Source organism: Engystomops pustulosus, chromosome 6 (assembly GCF_040894005.1).
Source record: "Engystomops pustulosus chromosome 6, aEngPut4.maternal, whole genome shotgun sequence".
Lineage (NCBI taxonomy): Eukaryota > Metazoa > Chordata > Amphibia > Anura > Leptodactylidae > Engystomops > Engystomops pustulosus.
Window position 1 is genome coordinate 112,779,299 of NC_092416.1, and position 21,894 is coordinate 112,801,192.

Sequence of the window (21,894 nt, forward strand, 5' to 3'; positions counted from 1 at the left end):
GGTACCAAGGGGCCCAAAGAGTGCCAAGAAAATATTCCCCACACCATGACACCACCACCAGCCTGAACTGTTGATACAAGGCAGGATGGATCCATGCTTTCATGTTGTTGACGCCAAATTCTGACCCTACCATCCGAATGTCGCAGCAGAAATCGATACTCATCAGACCAGGCACCGTTTTTCCTATCTTCTACTGTCCAATTTCGATGAGCTTGTGCAAATTGTAGCCTCAGTTTCCTGTTCTTAGCTGAAAGGAGTGGCACCCGGTGTGGTCTTCTGCTGCTGTAGCCCATCTTCCTCAACGTTCGATGTACTGTGCGTTCAGAGATGCTCTTCTGCCTACCTTGGTTGTAACGGGTGGTGATTTGAGTCACTGTTGCCTTTCAGCTCGAACCAGTCTGCCCATTCTCCTCTGACCTCTGGCATCAACATGGCATTTCCGCCCACAGAACTGCCACTCACTGGATGTTTTTCTTTTTCAGACCATTCTCAGTAAACCCTAGAGATGGTTGTGCGTGAAAATCCCAGTAGATCAGCAGTTTCTGAAATACTCAGACCAGCCCTTCTGGCACCAACAACCATGCCACGTTCAAAGGCACTCAAATCACCTTTCTTCCCCATACTGATGCTCGGTTTGAACTGCAGGAGATTGTCTTGACCATGTCTACATGCCTAAATGCACTGAGTTGTCGCCATGTGATTGGCAGATTAGAAATTAAGTGTTAACGAGCAGTTGGACAGGTGTACCTAATAAAGTGGCCGGTGAGTGTGTATATATATATATATATATATATATAATATATATATATGTGTGGTGATTTGATGGTAAATTCACCTGCCTGATTCCATGTAGATTTGCTGCTCAGTGCACCCACCCTCCACCCTACAACATACACTTTACTCAACACATCCCCTGCCAAATTCAAAAGTCTTTCATATTGCCCCAGGATGGGGGGTAGTGTTCCTCACTGGATGGGGGGTAGTGTTCCCCGCTGTATTTGCTCCTGCTTTGTGATATAATTGGTGATGTTGGACTTTAGTGGTCTGTTTATTATCAGTATGGTGGTATTTATCTTGTTGTACTGGTAATGATCATCATGTAGCAGTATTATATGTCCCTTGTAGAGTGGTATGTTGTGATTTTAGGCTAAATAGACGTGTTGGCACTTTGTGATGATTACATGGACTTTGGTTTGGAGTTTGGGCGCTCGGTCTCTAAAAGGTTCGCCATCACTGGCCTAAGGCCTCATTCACACTGACGCATGGGGGACGTATATACGGCCGACGTATGTACGGCCGATATATGTCCCCCATTGACAGCAATGGGCGCACGGCGCCCTATGGGAGCGGTTTGATGCCGCTCCGTACCCAGCAACGCTCTCCCCCTCCTCCTCTCCCCGTGCGCTGCTGTGTGCCCTCCGTGCTACGGTACAGCGGGCAACGGTAGTGTGAATCCAGCCTTAAGTGCAGTAAATTACCGATTACCAGAGGTCTGTTTGTAACTAGGGGTAATCTCTAAGTCAGGTGTTCTTCAGTAGGGGACTGCCTGTACATTGATTCCACCGGCAGTCCCGGGGCTGCGATCGGAACAGCGAACCCTCCCGGTAAGCGCCGCGGGGCGGTCCGATTCACTTTAAATTCCCCCTAACACGCCGCGGTCAGGGCGACCGCAGCGTGTTAGGGGTTAACACCCGCGATCGGACAAAAAATCTCCGATCGCGGGTGTTAGAGGCAGGTGTCGGCTATAATACCATTAGGGCCAGAAATATTTGGACAGTGACACAAGTTTTGTTATTTTAGCTGGTTACAAAAACATGTTCAGAAATACAATTATATATATAATATGTTCTGAAAGTGCACACTCCCAGCTGCAATATGAGAGTTTCCACATCCAAATCGGAGAAAGGGTTTAGGAATCATAGCTCTGTAATGCATAGCCTCCTCTTTTTCAAGGGACCAAAAGTAATTGGACAATGGACTCTAAGGGCTGCAATTAACTCTGAAGGCATCTCCCTCGTTAACCTGTAATCAATGAAGTAGTTAAAAGGTCTGGGGTTGATTCCAGGTGTGTGGTTTTGCATTTGGAAGCTGTTGCTGTAACCAGACAACGTGGGTTATGGAACTCTCAATTGAGGTGAAGCAGAACATCCTGAGGCTGAAAAAAAAAAAAAAAAACCATTACAGATATAGCAGACATGCTAAATCAACAGTCGGGTACATTCTGAGAAAAAAGGAATTGACTGGTGAGCTTGGGAACTCAAAAAGGCCTGGGTGTCCACAGATGACAACAGTGGTGGATGATCTTTCTTTGGTGAAGAAGAACCCGTTCACAACATCAACTGAAGTCCAGAACACTCTCAGTGAAGTAGGTGTATCTGCCTCTAAGTCGACAGTAAAGAGAAGACTCCATGAAAGTAAATACAAAGGGTTCACATCTAGATGCAAACCATTCATCAATTCCAAAAATACAGGCCAGAGTTAAATTTGCCGAAAACACCTCAAGAAGACAGCTCAGTTCTGGAAAAGTATTCTATGGACAGATGAGACAAAGATCAACCTGTACCAGAATGATGGGAAGAAGAAAGTTTGGAGAAGAAAGGGAACGGCACATGATCCAAGGCACACCACATCCTCTGTAAAACATGGTGGAGGCAACGTGATGGCATGGGCATGCATGGCTTTCAATGGCACTGGGTCACTTGTATTTATTGATGACATAACAGCAAACAAGAGTAGACGGATGAATTCTGAAGTGTACCGGGATATACTTTCAGCCCAGATTCAGCCAAATGCTGCAAAGTTGATCGGACAGCGCTTCATAGTACAGATGGACAATGACCCCAAGCATACAGCCAAAGCTACCCAGGAGTTCATGAGTGCAAAAAAGTGGAACATTCTGCAATGGCCAAGTCAATCACCAGATCTTAACCCATGCATTTCACTTGCTCAAATCCAGACTTATGACAGAAAGACCCACAAACAAGCAAGACCTGAAGGCCGTGGCTGTAAAGGCCTGGCAAAGCATTAAGAAGGAGGAAACCCAGCGTTTGGTGATGTCCATGGGTTCCAGACTTAAGGCAGTGATTGCCTCCAAAGGATTCACAACAAAATATTGAAAATAAAAATATTTTGTTTGGGTTATGTTTATTTGTCCAATTACTTTTGAGCTCCTAAAATGTGGAGTGTTTGTAAAGAAATGTGTACAATTCCTACATTTTCTATCAGATATTTTTGTTCAACCCTTCAAATTAAACGTTACAATCTGCACTTAATTTAAGTTGTAGAGGTTTCATTTCAAATTCAATATGGTGGCATGCAGAGCCCAACTCGCGAAAATTGTGTCACTGTCCAAATATTTCTGGCCCTAACTGTATATATAGCTGACACCCGCAGCTTCTGGCGCCGGCTCCGTAGCATGACATAATATAGTACTGCATTTTGCGGGAACGCACCTCCCGCGATGCAGTACTATTACGTCAAATGTCTGGAAGGGGTTAAATGTTTTGAAATGTATGTCTTTGGACTGAGTCTAAATAAAATTGATTTTTGTTTATAAAAAATGCGTCGGTGAGCCGTTTTGTGCATTTCTTTACTTCTTCTATTGGTCAATCTATAGTATGTTTATGGGTGGGGCTGAGATGACTGGTGTTTGATATTGTGACTTCGTTACTGCTAATTTTGGTGTGGATCATATAATACTTTGATGTGATAATGTTACCAGACAAAAATGGATAATTTTGGGCTTGATATTCATTGTTTGTGCTTTTGAGGGCTGTACAAATTTGTTGACTCAAATTTGTGAGACACTTTTATCTGCATTCTATATGTTTCACTCTTTGAACAGACTACCTAACTACTTTACACCCAGCAATGGATATATCCATCGCTGAGCTCTGCTGATTAACACTCGGTTGCGGAAATATGCATCGCTGAGCTGATGCCATTTCAGCTGACACCCCAGTGTAACACCCGTGTTTGTCGTGAGCTGTGATCAAGAGTGTTTTACCTTTTAAATGTTGCAGTCAATGTGACCACAGCATTTATATGGCCTTCTGAGGGATTTACCCCACAGTATTGCAGGGTATTATGAAAAGGCAATCAGATGATCGTTACACCGTGGGACATGAAAAGAATTTAACCCCTTATCTCCGACACTAGTTTTTAGCTCAATGACCAAACTCGATTTTTCAAATCTGACATGTCTCACGATAATTGGTTATAACTTAGGAACGCTTTAACATATCCGGGTGATTTTGAGAATGTTTTCTCGTGAAACATTGTACTTCGGGTTAGTTATAAAATTTAAGTGATAAGTTTTGCGTTTCGTTCTGAAAGAAAGTGAAAATTTGGCAAAAGTTTGTAAAAATTCTTCATTTTCCAGGTTTGAAATGTTCTAGTTTCCAGACAAGATGTAAAACTACCCAAAAAGTTTGATAATTAACATTTACAGAATATCTGCTTTATGTTGAGATGATATTTTATGCTTCCAGTCATTTTTCTAGGATGTTATGAGGCGCAGAACTTTAGGTGAGATTTTTGCCAAAATTGCCAAAACTCCATTTTGAGGGACAACTCAGCTTTCAAGTGACTTTGTAAGGCCTAAATAATTGTAAAACCCCATAAATTACCCCACTATAGAAAGTTCACCCCTCAACATATGTAAAACAACTTCTATTAAGTCTATTAACCCTTTAAGTGTTTCACATGGGTTAAAAAATATGGACTTGCGATTTAGAAACTATAGAATTTTTTGGGAAAATACATTCATTTAGGCCAAAACTGACATTTTCAGAATAAATTAAATGATGAAACGCACTGCAATGCTTGATGCCCAATTCCTCCCGAGTTTACTGATACCACATATATGGTGGTAAACTTCTGTACGGGCTCACGGCCGAGTATAGAATGAATGGTAATTCGAACATATGAGGGCTTTATTTTTTATGGGATGAGATACAATGTATAGATAATTCATTTTGGGAGTCTAAAGCTTATTCATGAGATTTTATTAACTATTTCAAGGGGGACACAAACCAAATCATCAATTTTTATTTTGGATTGTTAGCATTTTTTTTTCCCCCCGCTCACCGTAATGTAAATATAATATTTTATCTTTATTCTCTGGTTCACTACGATTGCGGTGTTACCTCATTTATATAGTTTTTCTTATTTTTGCTCAATTTTCCTGAGCAAAAACAATATTGGAGAAAATCGCATTGTTTTTACTATTGACAACTTTTCAGGGCCATAACTTCTGTATTTTTCTGTTGTCAGATCTGGTTGAGGGCTAATTTTTTGCGAAAACAGTTGTTCTTTTCAGTCGTATCATATTAGGGAACGTAACTTTTTTCATCACTTTTTAGAACATTTTTTGAGATGATGTTTGAAAAATTGTATATTATGGGAAGTTTTTCAAGTTTTTTTTTTTTACGTAGTTCACCGAGCGGGTTCAATATTGATTTAGATTTATTGTACAGATTAATACGGACGCGGTGATACCAAATATGTACGTGTTTTTGTATTTTATTTACTTTATTTGCATTTTATGTGTTACTGGGGAGATTATGGGACTTTTATTTTATTTAATTATATTATAAAAAGATTTAATATTTATTTTTTTACTTTTTTACATTTTCTACTTCTTGGCTTGAATAAGCGATCATCCGATCGCTTATTCAAGCCTTTACACTGCAATACACTTGTATTGCAGTGTATAGTGTAAGTAACTGAGCATGCCGCGCATGCTCAGTTACTTACAGCCGGGTCCTGCCAGGAAGGCAGAACCCGGCGGGGAGAGAAGCCTGCATCCTCGGGTCACTCGTCGGGACCCGGGGCAGCAGCAGGAGGGATCGTATCCCCCGGTAAGCACACCGGGGGGGTTCGATCCACGGGGGACACAGTTGCACGCCGCGGTCATGCTTGACCGGGGCGTGTAAGGGGTTAAACACCCGGGATCGGAGTTTTTCCGATCCCAGGTGTTAGTGCCGGGTCTGGGCTGTGATATCACAGCCCGACACCGGCACTATACTGACCCGATGTCCCGAAATCATCTTCTGACGCGCCGCCGTAGAAAGGCGTACGCGTCAGAAGAAGTACCCTTAATGACCGCCGTAAAAAGCCGATATGACGGTCATTAAGGGGTTAAAATTAAATAAAAATTTTTTTGATAAATTTAAATTCCCATGGTCTCCATTTGCATGTTAAATGACATATGTCAAAAAAGTTAAAATTGCAAAACAACCCCGCACATAAAATGCAATAAAAAGTTCTTTTAAAACATATAAACTCCAGAATGATGCTGTTGCAAAGTAAAACATATCCTGCAAAAATCAAGCCATAAACCAACTCCGCCAGAAAAAAAATAAAAATTATGACACTTGGAAGACGCTGATGCAAAAACAAAAGATTTTCCCCCACATTTGGTTTTATTTTGCAAATGTTGCAAGTTTCTATTTTTTTTTAATAGTTTGACGGTTGTACTTTTTAAAATGGGGTGATTCATAGGGGAATTCTAGTAATTTATATTATAAAAAAAATTACTCAAATTGCATTTTAGAAATTTTGGAAAAACTGTTAGAAAGAGCATTAGAACGTTGCATTAGAATAAAAGGATATTTTAGAAATGATGAAAACTTGATGAGAAGTTGAGTTGGGAAATGTTAGTATTACCACCCAAATTCGTTACTTACTATCAGCCACAGAAGCAGATAATTCAAGATTTGATTTAGCATTTTTTTAAATAAATAAATGCAAAACATATTAGCCAAAATGAACCAGCATAATTTTAGTAAGTTGGGTTAGTTTCACATTGGGGTTAATGCTGCACTTCCGCAGCATGTTGTTTTCCTGTTAAACTTTTTTTTTTTTGTGGGCACGGAAACAAAACAGAAGCAAAACGAACACCTGGTTTCTCGGCTTTATCAGTGAGAAAAACTGACCTGTCATCATTTTTTTTATTTTTTTTGCAGACCCGTAGACTTCTGTTGCCTTCTGTGATAAAACGTTTCGTAATTTTTCCACAGGTAACGGATAAGTGAAAAAATAAGCGTATGTGAAAACAGCCATTTAAAATTGCTTTGAGAGCCATCCATGGAATTAACCGAACCATTTCACCAATGTGAAAAAGCCCTTAGTGTTCAAAAGTAATAACCAAATAAAGCGACACATGCCAGTTTACAAAAAGAGGCTGAGCCTTAACTTACAAATCTCCCACTTCATTTAACCTTTACAAAGAGATTAAAGTAGAGACTAACGGAAATGCTCATAGATCCAGGCACTGTGACACTGGTAATCTTATTCGTTATCCTTAGCCTCTTTCCTTCTAAAATCAACTTTTAAAATTAAGCTAATTGGTTAATTTAAACCACATTTTGATAGGTACATGAAATGAGTCTGCTGGGACTAGGGGAAATCTGTGTATTTGGGTAAGCAATTGGCTTAGTGACAAAAAACTGAGGGTTATCATTAATGGCACATTGTCAGATTGGGTTGAGGTTACCAGAGTGGTGTCACAGATGTCAGTATTGGGCCCCCTTCTTTTTAATATTTTAATTAGAACTCATAGAGGGTTTGCAAGGTCTTTCTGGTGAGTATAAATATCACAGGAAATGGGCAAAAACATTTTAATTATTAAAAGGTTGGACTTTTGACCTTTTCCAATTTTAGATATATATGATGATGCTAATAATTTTCCTCTTCTTGCAGAGTCCTCATGTTCAGCAGAATGACTAAACATCGCCTCATGAATCCTGATGCCACAGAAAAGCCATGGATTGGGTGAGGTAACTGCAGATCTGCAACAAGAATCATATTTCAATGGATACAAAGTACAAGGAAGACCTCTTCAGAAAGTATGTGCAGTTCCACGAATCCAAACTGGAAGCTTCGGATAGTAAGCAGCGTGCCATCAGTGATGAGTACCTCCGCACCGCTGCCTCGGCCTTACTCAGCCTGCCGAAAATTGATCCCATTTATAGATTCAGGTTGATTAGGTTCTATGAAGTCTGTGAAAACTCACTTAAAACCCTGCGAACATCCAATTTGCGCTCACTCCATAACGCAGCAGCTATGTTGGAGACAATTGGCATCAACCTCTTTCTTTACCCCTGGAAGAAAGAGTACAAAAATATTAAGGTAAGAAAACCACAAATTGCCATCCTCATGGGTTTTCACTTATTTCTCCACGAATGTTGAATGGCATTACTGTATTGTTTTGTAGTCCCTTTCCATTACTATGTCAGCTTTGGAGTGTGTACATGGAGAGTAATACAGTTTTTAGCCATTTAACATTTGCATAATGGACCTCATGTATGTATCTGATCACATGAAATCACTGCATGCCTATATATATATATTTTTTTTCTTATAATGTGGACATATAGGGGCTTATTTTTTAGGGATGAGATCAATGTTTCAGGTATGGGATTTTAATAACTCTTTCTTGGCTGGGATAAAATCATTAATTTTGGTTTAGGGTTTTTAGCTGTTTTTTTGTTTGGCAGTTCACCGTACCATAAAAATATTTTCTGTTTATTCTATACGTCACCATAATTACGACGATTACATAATCACAAAGCATAACCTTTTATTTTATTTTTTTTGTCGTTTACAAAGCCGTTTGGGACTTCTTTTTTGCAGGACAAGCTGTGGTTTTTTAACCCCATAGCGCAATAAGACGTACCCTTACGTCTTGCTGCGCATGGGGGAGTATGAAGAGGGCTCACGGGCTGAGCCCTCTTCATACTCACCGGGCATTTGCTTCATGATGAAGCAAATGCCCGTCGCTAACACCCGCGATCGGTGCTTGCACCGATCCCGGGTGTTAACCCTTTGATTGCCGCCGGCAAAGCTGCCGGCGGCATTAACGAGCCGGCGGCGCATGGGCGCCACCATCTTGGCTCCGATCGCCACTCCCCGTGACGTCATCGGGGAGCGGCGATCCGTTGCCATGACAGCCTCGGATCACACAATGATCCGAGGCTATCATGTTTTAGGCCATCTATTACAATGTGCGATCTGCACATTGAAATAGATGGTGTGCAAAATCCCCATATACTGCCATATAATAACCGTTTTTCACTGCGTTTTACCCCGCAGCGGAAAATAGCGCCCGAAGTCGCAAATTGCATTTTTTTGCCATTTTGAAAAATAGAAAAAATTCTATAAAAAGTGATCAAAAGGTCGCACAGTCCTAAAAATATAAGCGTTGAAAACGTCATCAGAAGTCGCAGCTCTGTACACTAAAGTATGAAAAAGTTATTAGCGCAAGAACACTGTAAAATGAAGAATTTTTTTTCTCTACAGGAGGTTTTAATTTTTGTAAATGTATGAAAACATTATAAAACCTATACAAATTTGGTATCGCCGCGGTCGTATTGACCCAATGAATGAAGTAGACATGTCATTTGGGGCGCACAGTGAAAGCTGTACAAACCAAGCCTACAAGAAATGGCGCAAATGTGTTTTTTCATCATTTTCACTGCATTTAGAATTTTTTTTCCGCTTCCCAGTACATGGCATGGAATATTTAATACCATCACTACGAAGTGCAATTTGTTACGCAGAAAATAAGACATCACACAGCTCTGTACATGGAAAAATAAAAAAGTTATAGATTTTTGAAGGTGGGGAGTGAAAAATAAAAATGCAAAAACGAAAAAGGGCCTGGTCCTTAAGGGGTTAATGTCGGAATTTATCTCTTTTTATCCTATTTTTCTATCAGAATGGATGTAAAAGCACGATCTAACAGGCATCTACTGAAGGCAGCCCCCAGGTACCCGTCACTGCCCCATAGACATTGTGGTCTCCATGCCCGCGGCGTCAATAGGGTTAATCAGACGGGATTGTGAGTATTGCAATCCCAGCCGTTACTGCAGGAGCCCGGCTGTCACACACAGTGGGGCTCCTGCAGCGAATGCATGGGCTCAGCTTCTGATTCTGGGCGATCGCTAAGACCTAAATGTACGCCGGGATGCAGCAATAGACCGCATTTCCCGACGTACATGTATGTCCAAATGTGTTATGGGGGTTAAAAGGGCTGCTTTTCAAGGTAGCAAAAAGAGGGATTGTTTTCTTTGTCTCATCATACTTTCTCACTTTACCCACTCTTTACCCTCCTCCCCTCTTCATAGACTCGTATGTAAGGATCCAGCAGTCAAGAATCACAAGTGGAAAAAGCACAGCACAGGTTTACATTGTGAAAAATGAGGTGTCTTTATTCACTCAAATGCAAAAGACTGTATACCAATTGCAGCTCTACTTCTGAGCTGTATTTTGCATTTGAGTGAATAAAGACCTCTCATTGTTCACACTGCAATCCTGTGCTGCTGTATTTCTACTTGTGACACCATGATAGATTGCTTGATAAATTTTAATAGTTATCCTTGAATATTTTTTAGTGGTGCATGTCACTCGCTTTGTTGTCGTTTCATCACTTAGATTTTTTTTGTTTTTTTCTTTCCTCTCTAGACTTACACTGGGCCTTTTGTCTATTATGTCAGAGCCGCTTTGTTTGATGAGGACATCAGGCACATTTTGAACCACATGGGTTATATACAAGAGCAAGGCACAGTCTACAGGCTAAAAGATCATGTGGACACCACACAAGTCAAGAGAGTCTCCTTTGAACTTTTTCTAGCCAGAGTGGAATGTGAACTGCTACTGGAAATCTACTTGCAGGTAAAGGACAAAGGCTACTTAGAAGTGGATGTGGTCAACGAGCGTAAGAACAGCAATGAAGATGTCAGGGGTTGCACAGATGAAATGAAAAGACGCGTGGAATGTAAAGAATCTTTAAACATAACAATGGCAAGAATGGTTCTGCAGAAGTCTGCCAGTGAGAGAGCTCCTTCCAAGGATTATTTTAAGCAGAAGGTAACAAAACCATCCAAGTCTGTTGACGCCTATGACAGCTACTGGGACAGTAGGAACAAACCGCCACTTACTGCATCCCTGAGTCTGCGTAAGGAGCCCATCTTGGTTGACACTGAAGACGACCTTAAAGACGAAATCATACGCCCCCCACACTCTCTGCATGGCTGCTCTGATGAATTTTTAAACCTTCCCTCCAACCCAAATGGTCTCTTGCGAGGAAGTTCTACTTACGGCTACTTTCCCAACGAAGATGATGTAGACTTGTATACAGACATGGATTCCAGGTTACTTAATCTAAAGAGGCAGGAGCTGGTAAAGCCTGATTCTTGGCTGTTTGAAAACAAGATAAACCCATCTCATCACAAGCGTTCGCATGTAGCCAAAGAGACTGTATACATGAAGTGCCAAAACTGCGGTGTATTGTCTGCTGGTCCCATATGCCAAAAGTGTGATAGTATGCTCATTTACAGACCCGACGGACCTTTGCACAAACAGAACAACATGTCAATCAAGACTACTATACAGAATGACAGCTACTCCTCCAGCTCAGTACTGAGAGAGAAGGTTTCATATGGGACATCATCATGCCAAGAACGTGTGTCTCAGCAGAACGCTAAAATGAAGCCTTCCACCACTATGCGTTGTGGCTTTTGCAACCGGGCTGGAGCTTCCAACACCTGCACAGTTTGTTCCAAAGTCTCATGCGATGCTTGCATTCTTGCTTACTCCCATGAACATTGTTGCAGAAAAAGCGAGTATCACAGGTTTGCATCAAACAATCAGCTAAACTATAAATCCTCTCAGCTGTCCCACCTTGTGTACAGATAAATATTTTTTTTTTCCATTTAATTTTTTTTTTTTTGGTTTATTTTCAACCCCCTTCCTTTCCTTTGAAAAAAGGGCTAATGGACTGGACCTCTGAACTGGAATACCCCACTGACCACTAGAACAGAAGTTACACAAAAAGTTCAGGGAGGAGATCCCAGTCAGTGTGTTGTGGTTACATACAAACCTTGCTGCTAAAACACGGTGCAATAAATCCTTAGGCTTGCTATTTAAATTAAAATCCTTTAAAAGCAGGAGATAAAATATCTTTAGAAGATTGATATCTGTATATATAAAAAGCCATTGTATGGTTTGAAGTGTAAGAATAGAAGTTTGCTGGTTGAACTTATTAAAAGAAAAGTGCTTACCCCCTGCGCATCCCCAATCCCCTCACACCACCACCTCAAAAATTAATTTCTATAGCAAGTGAGGACTTCTGAGGATTTGTTAGGTAAGAACATTGTGTGAAATGATAAATTTTAAGTTAAAAATTATTTTGCAGATATAATTTTTGAAAGTCACGCTGATTATCTTCATTAAGAATAGAAAGTAATTTTTTATTTTTATTTGAATCATTCAATCGGTATTGCAAAAGGTATTTTGGATTCATTTATTTTACTTAGTAGTTCATTTCTGGTTTGCATGCAGTGACCCTGACAAAGATTCAGTGTTGACTGTTGTCTTAAAGTTCTTGAGAAGGTTGTGACCTGTCCACCAATCTATAGTTTTACTGTGTATACTGTAGGCAAAGTTAGGTTTCTAGTGTGTCTTTATATATATTTTTCCCCGCAAGTGCAGGAAGTTTGTTGCATTCCTGTAAAGGCTGCTCAGTATTGATTTTCAGATTATTCTATATAATGGTTACATTCATACTGTTTCCAGTATGAAATAATTTGGCAAAAATTTCACTAAAAAAATTTTGCGATCTACTAAAAGTAATTTAATAATAAATCCTTTATATAGCGCACACAGATTACGCAGAGCTGCACAGAGCTTGCCAAATCGGTCCCTGTCTCCAATGGGCTCACAATCTAATCAACCTACCAGTATGTTTTGGCGTGTGGGAGGAAACTAAGGAAACCCATGCAAACACGGAGAGAACATACATACTCTTTGCAGATGTTGACACTGGGACTTTAATCCAGGTCCCCAGCTCTGCACGGCTGTAATGCTAACCACTAGGCCACTGTGGTGCCCCTTAAATAAAAGTGGATTGAGACTTATTTGCCATTGCACTTAGCTGCCCCTCTTTAAAAGCGGTTCAATGTGTTCCTGCAGGCAGACATCTTTATGACCTGTAGGTTTAAAATAGGTAATTTAAAAAGCACAGAATGTGGAACTAAAAACAATGTCATAAGTACTTGAGTAATCTGACCTTTTCATTCTCACATTTTTTGTGACATATTTAGCTGAGGTGAAATTATGAGGAATTTGCAAGATACAAATAGAATGTTTAAAGGCGGAATTCTGGTGATTTGAGATAGGACCCATTCTGATGACTGAATTGTGGGGACCCTAGTTTAGCCTAAATTGTCTTCATTCTTTGCAACTCCAAACTTTGGCAAAATTAACAACCATAAAAATGATAGTTTAATTGTTTGCACAAATGTATTTGGTATTAGGCTACTTTCACACGAACTTCCCCTAGGACCCAGACATAGCTCACCTTTGGCTGGAGACGTGGAAGGCTGTAAAGACAGGAAAAGATGGAGCATACTCTGTATCTTTCCTGTGGATGCCATGGTACGGTGACACGTGTAAAGTTGAATAACGTTTTTTTTTTTTTTTTTAAATACTGTATTAAAGAAGTTATACCAAGTACAGCACTCTACTGTCTTTGGCACACCCTTGGACAGTGAATGGTGTGGTTCCCAGCAGTGGAACCCCCACAGATCCAACTGTCGTTGCACATCCTGTGGATAGGGGGTAACATTAACACTAGGCAAAATCCCTTTTTATTTTGTTACAGTACTTCACAGGCCAAGGTAATTTCCCGACCTATGCTGTACTATTACGTCTTGATTCTGGCGCTGGCTTACAAGCGTAGACGATGCCTGAACAACAGGTGTCAGCTGTATGTTGAAGCTGATACCCACAATCAGAGATTCCTCCAATCCTGGCTGTTAACCCTTTACACACTATGACCACCGCTTGTATTAGGGAGTCAATCCTCTGATGACCGCCCAGGAGTTTGAGTTAACACATCTTTTTTTTTTCTTTTTTTTTTTTAATAAAAATAAGTAATTAAATAAAGTTAAAGTCACCTAAACACCCCCATTTCCCATACACATCTTATAAAGTTCCAAAAGTACAAAATCACAAATCAAACTCACATATTAGGATTGCCCCCTCCCTCACAATGTATACAAAAAAATTGGAAACATTATTGGATTTGCTTGGTGAACGCTGTAAAAAAAAAAGACCCAAAAACTTGCTGACAATTTAAATTTTTCATCAAATTCCTTCACTAAAAAGTGATTAAAAAAAGTCCTAAACCAGTTCTATAAACCAAAAAAATTTACTCAAGTTAAGAAGGCGATACTAAAACGTATGACATTTTCTTTATATTAATTTTTCTTTGGTAAAATTGTAAAAAATATATTTAAAAAACCTATATAAAAAAGGTATCACTGTAATGTGATCCATAGAATAAAGATGAAATATTATTTTTATGCTACAGTAAACAGCCCAAAAAAACTGAAACCAAAATTTTATTTTCCTTCATACCTTCAAGAGTTAATACAATCTCAGCAATAAGCGAATGACCCACTAAAATGAAGTATTTTTAAAGTGCATCTAATCTAGCAGAACACAAGCCCTTATATGTCCAAATTACCCAAAAAATAAAGATTGTCACTTTTTAATGGCTATACAATGCAAATCTGCTCTAAATGGCACTCCTTCCCTTCAATGCAATGGCTTGTGCCCATACAGCAGTTTACCCCCACATATGGGGTAATGGCTTACATGGAAGAGATTGGGTATCAAAGTTTAAGATTTTTGGAAAATATGTTTATTTGGCCAAAAAATTACTTTTCAAAATTGCACCTGATTTTGTTTTAACTCCTGTGAAACAATTAAAGGGTTAACAAATTATATAAAAGTTGTCTCACTTATGTCGAAAGCTGAGCAAGTCCCTCAAAAGTATGCTTCTGCATTTTTTATGAAAATGTGATAAATCACACCTAAAGTTCTAAGCCTCATAACATTCTACAAAAATGAGAAGATGCATAAAAACCATGTCCACATAACTAACTTTTATTGAATGTCTGCTTTATCAAGGTTTTTTGGTGTTATGATGGTGTGTCAGAAAAGGTAGAATTTTGTCTTATATCCATTTTTTTCATAAATAAAAACAAACCATAACACCAAAATTTTTCCACTAACATGAAGTACAGTGTGTCGCAACAAAACTGTTTCAATCACCTGAACATGTTAAAGTGTTCCAAAGTTATAACCACTTCTTATGACCAGGGCAGATTTGAAAAAATGGACAGGAAGTAGAAATTTGAAAATAAAGTGTCAGGAAGTTATAAAATGGCCAAGTATTTAAGGGGTTCATGAATAACTTGGTAAGATTTATCAGTGTAAGGCTATATTCACACTGCCGTTGCCCGCCCGTACCGTAGCGGGCAACGGCAGTGTACGGGGAGAGGAGGAGGAGGTGAGCGCAGCTCACCCCCGCCCCTCTCCATAGCAACCTATGTCGCACGGCGCCGTATTACGGGAAAAGATAGGACAGGTCCTATCTTTTTCCCGGGTACGGAACGGTACGGTGCCGCATGTGTACGGAACGGTACGGTGCCTGCACCACTGTATGTGCCGTGTATGCACACCAGTGAATTGATTTACTAAGGATGGACAGGTCAGGAAGTTTCACACCATAATCCAGATAACTCGGTCTATTAAAGATCTAGCAAGCGTTAAAAGGTCATGCAGACTTTTTTCTCTGTAAGAACGCTTTGCAGATAATACTTCTAGACTTAAAAACTCATGTCTCATGTTTCATAGCCTTTTTCTAGAGCCACCATTTAAAAATGTAGGAGCGGAGCCGTGTCCGAGAACTGCAGCAATAATAATATCCATGTCCATTTTCTAGCTTTTAACTATTAGTTACTGTGATCTTCATGTAGATAGAATATCTGCTCATTCTGATCTGCATTGTCATCACACCAGTTGCTATCTACACTACTTGCCCATATTTACTTGGAAGGCGGTGAGGCCGTTGTATTAATATGGTTAGAGTCTCAATTTTTAAATAGGTTCTTTCTAAAGTCAGATGGGAAACGGAAATGGTAAAACTCTATTAAAATATAAATGTACTTGTGTTTGGGAGCTGGAGACAACATTGTGGTGTGTATGTGGGGTTTTTTTCTTTTTTTCCTTGGCTGTAGAATTACATGCTTACATTTCTGAAGCTTTCTGCTATCATTTTTCACTTCTTCACCATTTCAAGATTTCTGCTTTTGTTGTTTGAAAACTCCTTTTTTTAAAGATTTAACACAGCTTTAACACAGACACTGGCCTGACAATTGTAGCTGAAGGTTTGTGAAAATTATATCTGGATTGGCAGTCCTAAGAAATAGTAGCCACACATTACTTATGAGGTCTAGCCTTCAAGCACTTAACTGAAATACTAGTACACTAGTAACAAATACCATCAATTGTGTAAGCCTGAACTATTAACACGAAACCAAGCATATACCAATATTTTGTGGTATCTTGCTCTCTGCTTTATTTCCACTTAAGGACCTCACACTTGTAGTCGTATTTTTCCTTTTAGCCACAAAATTACAGTGTGTGCAAATGACTGTAAACCAGCAGTGGATGAACCTCCCTGTTACTTCCACCCGTGTAAATTTATAATGTGAATACCAAATGGCTCTTATTAGATGTATATATGTAATGTGTATATAAAGGAATATGTAATTTTAGTTAGAACTGGACATTTATAACCTGTACAGCACCGATCACGTGATGTTACTTCTAGCAGCCTCTTGCCGGTCTTTCAGAGGCAAGGCCAGCGTTTTCCACCTCAAAAAAAAATTCCAGCACTATATAGCGGAGCCTGCAATGCCACGTATCCTCTCCGGTGATCACATCTAGGGCAGCGTGTGAGTCCTGTGCGTATTTAGTGCCATACAAATGACTAGTCATATGACCTGTGTTGAATTGCGAGTTATATTAATGCTATTTTTGTGAATATCTGTTGTATGGGTTTGCTGTGATGGCTGTAAAGATTGAAAATATAATCTTAAAGATCTGGGTGTTTTGGGCTTTATTTCAGTGTCTAACACGCAACTAACACAATCTGATGTCATATGTTTAACATGGAGCCATAAGATGTGAAATTCACAATCTGTCATATAAATTATTTTTTAACATATTTGCAGTTTGTTGTTACTGTGTGACGCTGAAAAAGTTACTATAGAGATTTTCAGATGATTGTATAATGCAATTTTAATATGGGCAGTCCTAATCACAGAAGACAAGTGCCCCTTCATCCCCTCCCTCCCCTCAGACTTTCAACCGTTTATCACTGGTCTGTTTTCAGCCTTCAGGTTTTCCTGGCCCCTATTTTGGCCGCCAATGGATCGTGTTGAAAACTAGGAGCCTCTCATTCCCAAGATGTGGATCTTGAAGTGATTATCTTATATGGTGAACACAGAAAAAGTCCATTATGCCCCCTTTTTTAAATTTATACAGTAAATTAAAATGGTAACAATGAAAATTTCAACTTGCCCCACAAAAAGTGGCATCTTGCTTGTGCCTACTAGGTTCTCTAAACCCTCTAGTTCAGGATATACAGTAGGTGAAATAATACATTTTAATCTGACCGCCCATTGTCTTTTGACGGCAGGGGACAGGTCCCAATACAGCATTACTGCAGTTTCCTCCAGTGCTGATTGAAGGGAACAGGACCAGGTCCTGGAGACAGCAGCAGTCCGTGGGGAGAAAATATTACCCCTTCTACTTTCTTTACTGCAGACTGCTAATGCAGGTCTGAAAGAGTTAAAGGACACCTACCACTAGGATGAAGGATTGTAAACCCAGCACACTGCCATACTGGTGTGCGCCCCTCTGGCAGGATCTGCTTTTTTTTTTTTTAATAGAAAAAGGCCTTTTAAAATTGTGCAAACGAGCTGTAGGTGCTCCGGGCTCCATATATTTCATTGGAGCTTGGAGCCCCACAGGCTCATTTGCGTAATTTCCTAATCTTTTTTTCTTAAAAACAAGGGCATAGGAAGCTTAAAGTAGAGCAGTTCCTGCCAGAGGCGGTTTAATACCAGTATGTAAGTGTGCTTGGTTTACAATCCTTCATCATGGTGGTAGATGTCCTTTAAGCAGGACAAAATGGCTGCGTCTTGAAGGGGAGGTATATTCTGATGCACGTGGGTTTTTTTCTTGTGCAATACCTGTAAGTGGGCACATAAAAATTTTTTTAAGATGACAAAACGATGGGAGGATTAAAGTTGCGTACAAGATAAGTACAAACCTAAAGAACCTAAGTTGTATTTGTATGCAAGTAGCAACTAGTATATTTTATAACTCCAGACAAAAATTTGCCTCCACCTTTGTTAAAGAAGGAGCACTGCCAGAGCTTTACAAAATGACCTCCAGCAGGCCACAAATGTGCATGTGTCTGCACAAATATTTAGAAGCAAACTCCATGTGGTTGGTATGAGGGCCCGACATCCACACATGGGGGTGGTGCACACAGTCCAACATCGTGCAGGACATTTGGCATTTGCCAGAGAACACCGTGATTGGCTAAATTTCCACTGGCCCCCTGTGCGCTTCACAGATGACTAGAGGTTCACACTGAACACATGTGACGAAGTCTAGAGACGCCATGTACAGCGATATGCTGCCTGCAACATCCTTCAGCATGACCAGTTTGGCAGTGGTCAGTAATGTTGTGGGGGGCATTTATTTGGAGTGTAGTTTCATAGTTTATAGTTTATACGGTTGAAAAAAGACACTTGTCCATCAAGTTCAACCAAGGAAGGGAAGGGATCGGATGAGGAAGGGATTCAGGGGAAATAATTCCATATAACATAACCATCAATGTTATTTAGGTTTAAAAAGGCATCTAGACCCTTCTTGAAGCTCTCTGCTGTCCCTGCTGTGACCAGCGCCTGAGGCAGGCTATTCCACAGATTGACCGTTCTCATAGTAAAAAGCCCTGTCGTCCCCGGTGAATAAACCTTGATTTCTCCAAACGTAGACAGTGCCCCCTCGTCTTTTGATTTGATTTAATCTGAAACAACTTACCACCATATTTTTTGTATGGACCATTCATATATTTAAATAATTTAATCATGTCCCCTCGTAGTCGTCTCTTTTCCAGACTAAATAAATCTAGTTGTTTTAATCTTTCCTCATAACCAAGACCCTCCATACCCCTTATCATTTTTGTGGCTCTACGTTGAACCCTCTCCAGCTCCAGGGCATCCTTTTTATGGACCGGTGCCCAGAACTGGACAGCATATTCCAGGTGAGGCCAAACCAATGCCTTGTATATAGTGGTAATATTACATCCCTATCACGAGAGTCCATACCACTTTTGATATATGACAAGATCCTACTAGCTTTAGAGGCAGCTGCTTGACATTGCATGCTGTTACTCAATTTATGATCATCTAGAACCCCCAGGTCCTTCTTAACAAGGGACTCTCCCAGATTTACTCCCCCAAGTACATATTGGTTTTGGGTTTCTCCTAAAGCAGGACACTGCTAGACCTCATAAGGCTGCAAGAGTGTGTCAGCAATTCCTGCAAGATTAAGGCAATGGACTGGCCCGCTTGTTCCCCAGACTTAAATACAATCGACCACATCTGAGACTTCATGCCTCGTTCCACCTACCCAAATCCTGTCCAGGAGTTGGCGGGTGTTTTAGTCCAGGTATGGGAGAAGATCCCTCAGGAGACCATCCGCAACCTCATCGGGAGCTTGCCGAGCCTGTAGGTCATACAGGCATGTGGAAGCCAAACACAATACTGAACCTCATCGTTACTTGTTTTAAGGACATTAGATGAAAGTTGGGTCAGCCTGTATTGTGTTTTTCCACTTTAATTTTGTGGGTGACTCCAAATCCAGGCCTCCATTGGTTAATGGATTTGATTTCCATTGATTATTTTTTTGTGATTTGTAGTCAGCACATTCAAGTTTTTACAGAACAAATTATTCAATGAGAATTTCACTTATTCAGATCTAGGACGTGTTATTTGAGTGTTCCCTTTATTTTTTGAGCAGTGTATATGATATGTATAGTTTTGAGCATATAGGGAGACTATGGCGATGTTTTTTATAAAATAAAGAGGGACTTTTAATATATTTGGAAATATTGTTTATTTCTAAATATTTTTTTATATATTTTTATACTTTAAAAGGTCATGAAAGACCCCTGGGGGGGAATTTCCACAGTGGGGGTTTTTTTTTTTCTCCCCACTTTCATGTTTTCAACTGGGGCATCTATAAGAGCCCCAGTCACAGGTGGAAGACCCCCTGTGGGAGCTGATTTTTGATTGGCTCTGATTACCCCTGTAACCCTGGCGATCATGTGACCACCGGCAGATAAACTGCTGCTGCCTTTTCCCTAGGGTGCCCGGCTGTATCTGAGAGCTGGAGACTCGGTTCTGCTCCCGTGATTACTGTGGGAGCAGGAGAAACTGCAACGTCAAAAGACGTTGCTACAGACTTGAGACTTGTGCCCGCAGATGTATTTTGTCAGTGGGTAGATGGGATCGAGTTAATAACGAGGCCTGCAAAGGCGTTGATGACTGGCCATCTTTAGTTGTGAAGGGAAGCAGCTCTGCTTAACCCCTTAAGACCCAGCAGTCATGAGAAAAGTAATTGCTTTTAACATTGCCTTGTCACAGACAGAAGCAGATACCCTGTCTTGCTTCCACTATTGGCAAGAGAAACTGCAGCAACCCGTGACGTCATTGCTACAGACTCAAGATTTGCCCTGCCTAGAGTCGTGTTAAAGGGGTATTCCCACGAGAACAAGTTTCTTAAATGGGCACGTGTTCACGTGTGCTGCACCGTACCGTTTCCATACTGTGCCTTGAGCCCATAGAAGTGTATGGGGGACTTATATCGGCCGTATATACGTCCCCCATACATGTATGTAAATGTAGCCTAAGTCTCAGCCTTAATAATTGTAGTTGACAGCTACATTACGAAGGTAAATTTTAAGTTTTAACAAAACACATTTTTAAAAAATATAATAACATGGTTATCCAATATGTTTTGTTTAGATGGTAAAAACAATATCATTGGTCTAAAGAATTTGAGGTCTTGTATTTTGTGGCAAAATTAGATTACTATAAGAAAGTCACAGGGTGGTGTGTCGCCCAAAGATAAATCCGCAAATAGAGTGGAAAATAAGTTGGATAAAATGTGGCAATCATCTCAAACAAGGACAAAAGTAATCCAAAAACGTGGTGATTTAAAGGGGTCAACAAAGTTAAACACACAAACATATAAAAGAATCACTACATGGTAAAATTAGATCATGTGGTAAAAGTATACACCAGATAAGCCAATAAGAGCCTCTCAAAAATAGCATAACACACCGAAAAAAAGAGCACGGAGAGGAAAAAGAAAAAAAACCCGTAAACAATAAATATGAAGATAATCTTTATTGGGTGTGGAAAAGCAACAGTAAAAAGTGGTAAGATAAATAAATCTCCGAAAAAGAACAAGCAAGGTAATAAGTCCAAAGTAGTAGATACATATGAAAATGACATAGGAACAGTATAACCAAATGCAATGTTGCATAAACACCACACAGAATAATAATAATAATTCTTTATTTATATAGCGCACACAGATTACGCAGCGCTGCACAAAGCATGTCAAATCGGTCCCTGTCCCCAATGGGGCTCACAATCTAAACACAGAAGGGGTTAAACTCTCAGGAGTATATAAATAATAGAGAAAAAAGAAGCAAAGTTTTACATACTTTGTCACATGGCTTGTCTTAAGTTGGTGGAGGGAGCTGGCTTGATGCATAGGCAAAAGAAAAATGTTCTGTAGCACATCCAAGTAAAAAAGTTAAATCCTTTATTGGGCATCCTTAAAAATGTACACAGTGTACATGTAGGTCTAAACACCAATGCTTAAGCCTTACTCATGGTATGTCAAAATGAGGATGGTAACCCTTGAAATACCTACACACACCTGGCTAAT

General features: G+C 40.0%; 1 protein-coding gene across 2 annotated transcripts in view; it reads left to right on the forward strand.

Moving 5' to 3' along the window:
* Window positions 1–17,083, forward strand: part of SPATA2 (spermatogenesis associated 2) — a 43,602-nt gene extending 26,519 nt beyond the window's left edge. For both annotated transcript variants that reach the window (XM_072110617.1, XM_072110618.1), the window contains exons 2-3: window positions 7,705–8,133; window positions 10,468–17,083. In XM_072110617.1, the coding sequence (XP_071966718.1) occupies window positions 7,816–8,133; window positions 10,468–11,700 (1,551 nt within the window). In that variant the 5' untranslated portion in view covers window positions 7,705–7,815 and the 3' untranslated portion in view covers window positions 11,701–17,083. The remainder of the gene's footprint in view (window positions 1–7,704; window positions 8,134–10,467) is intronic.
* Window positions 17,084–21,894: the final 4,811 nt, after the last annotated feature.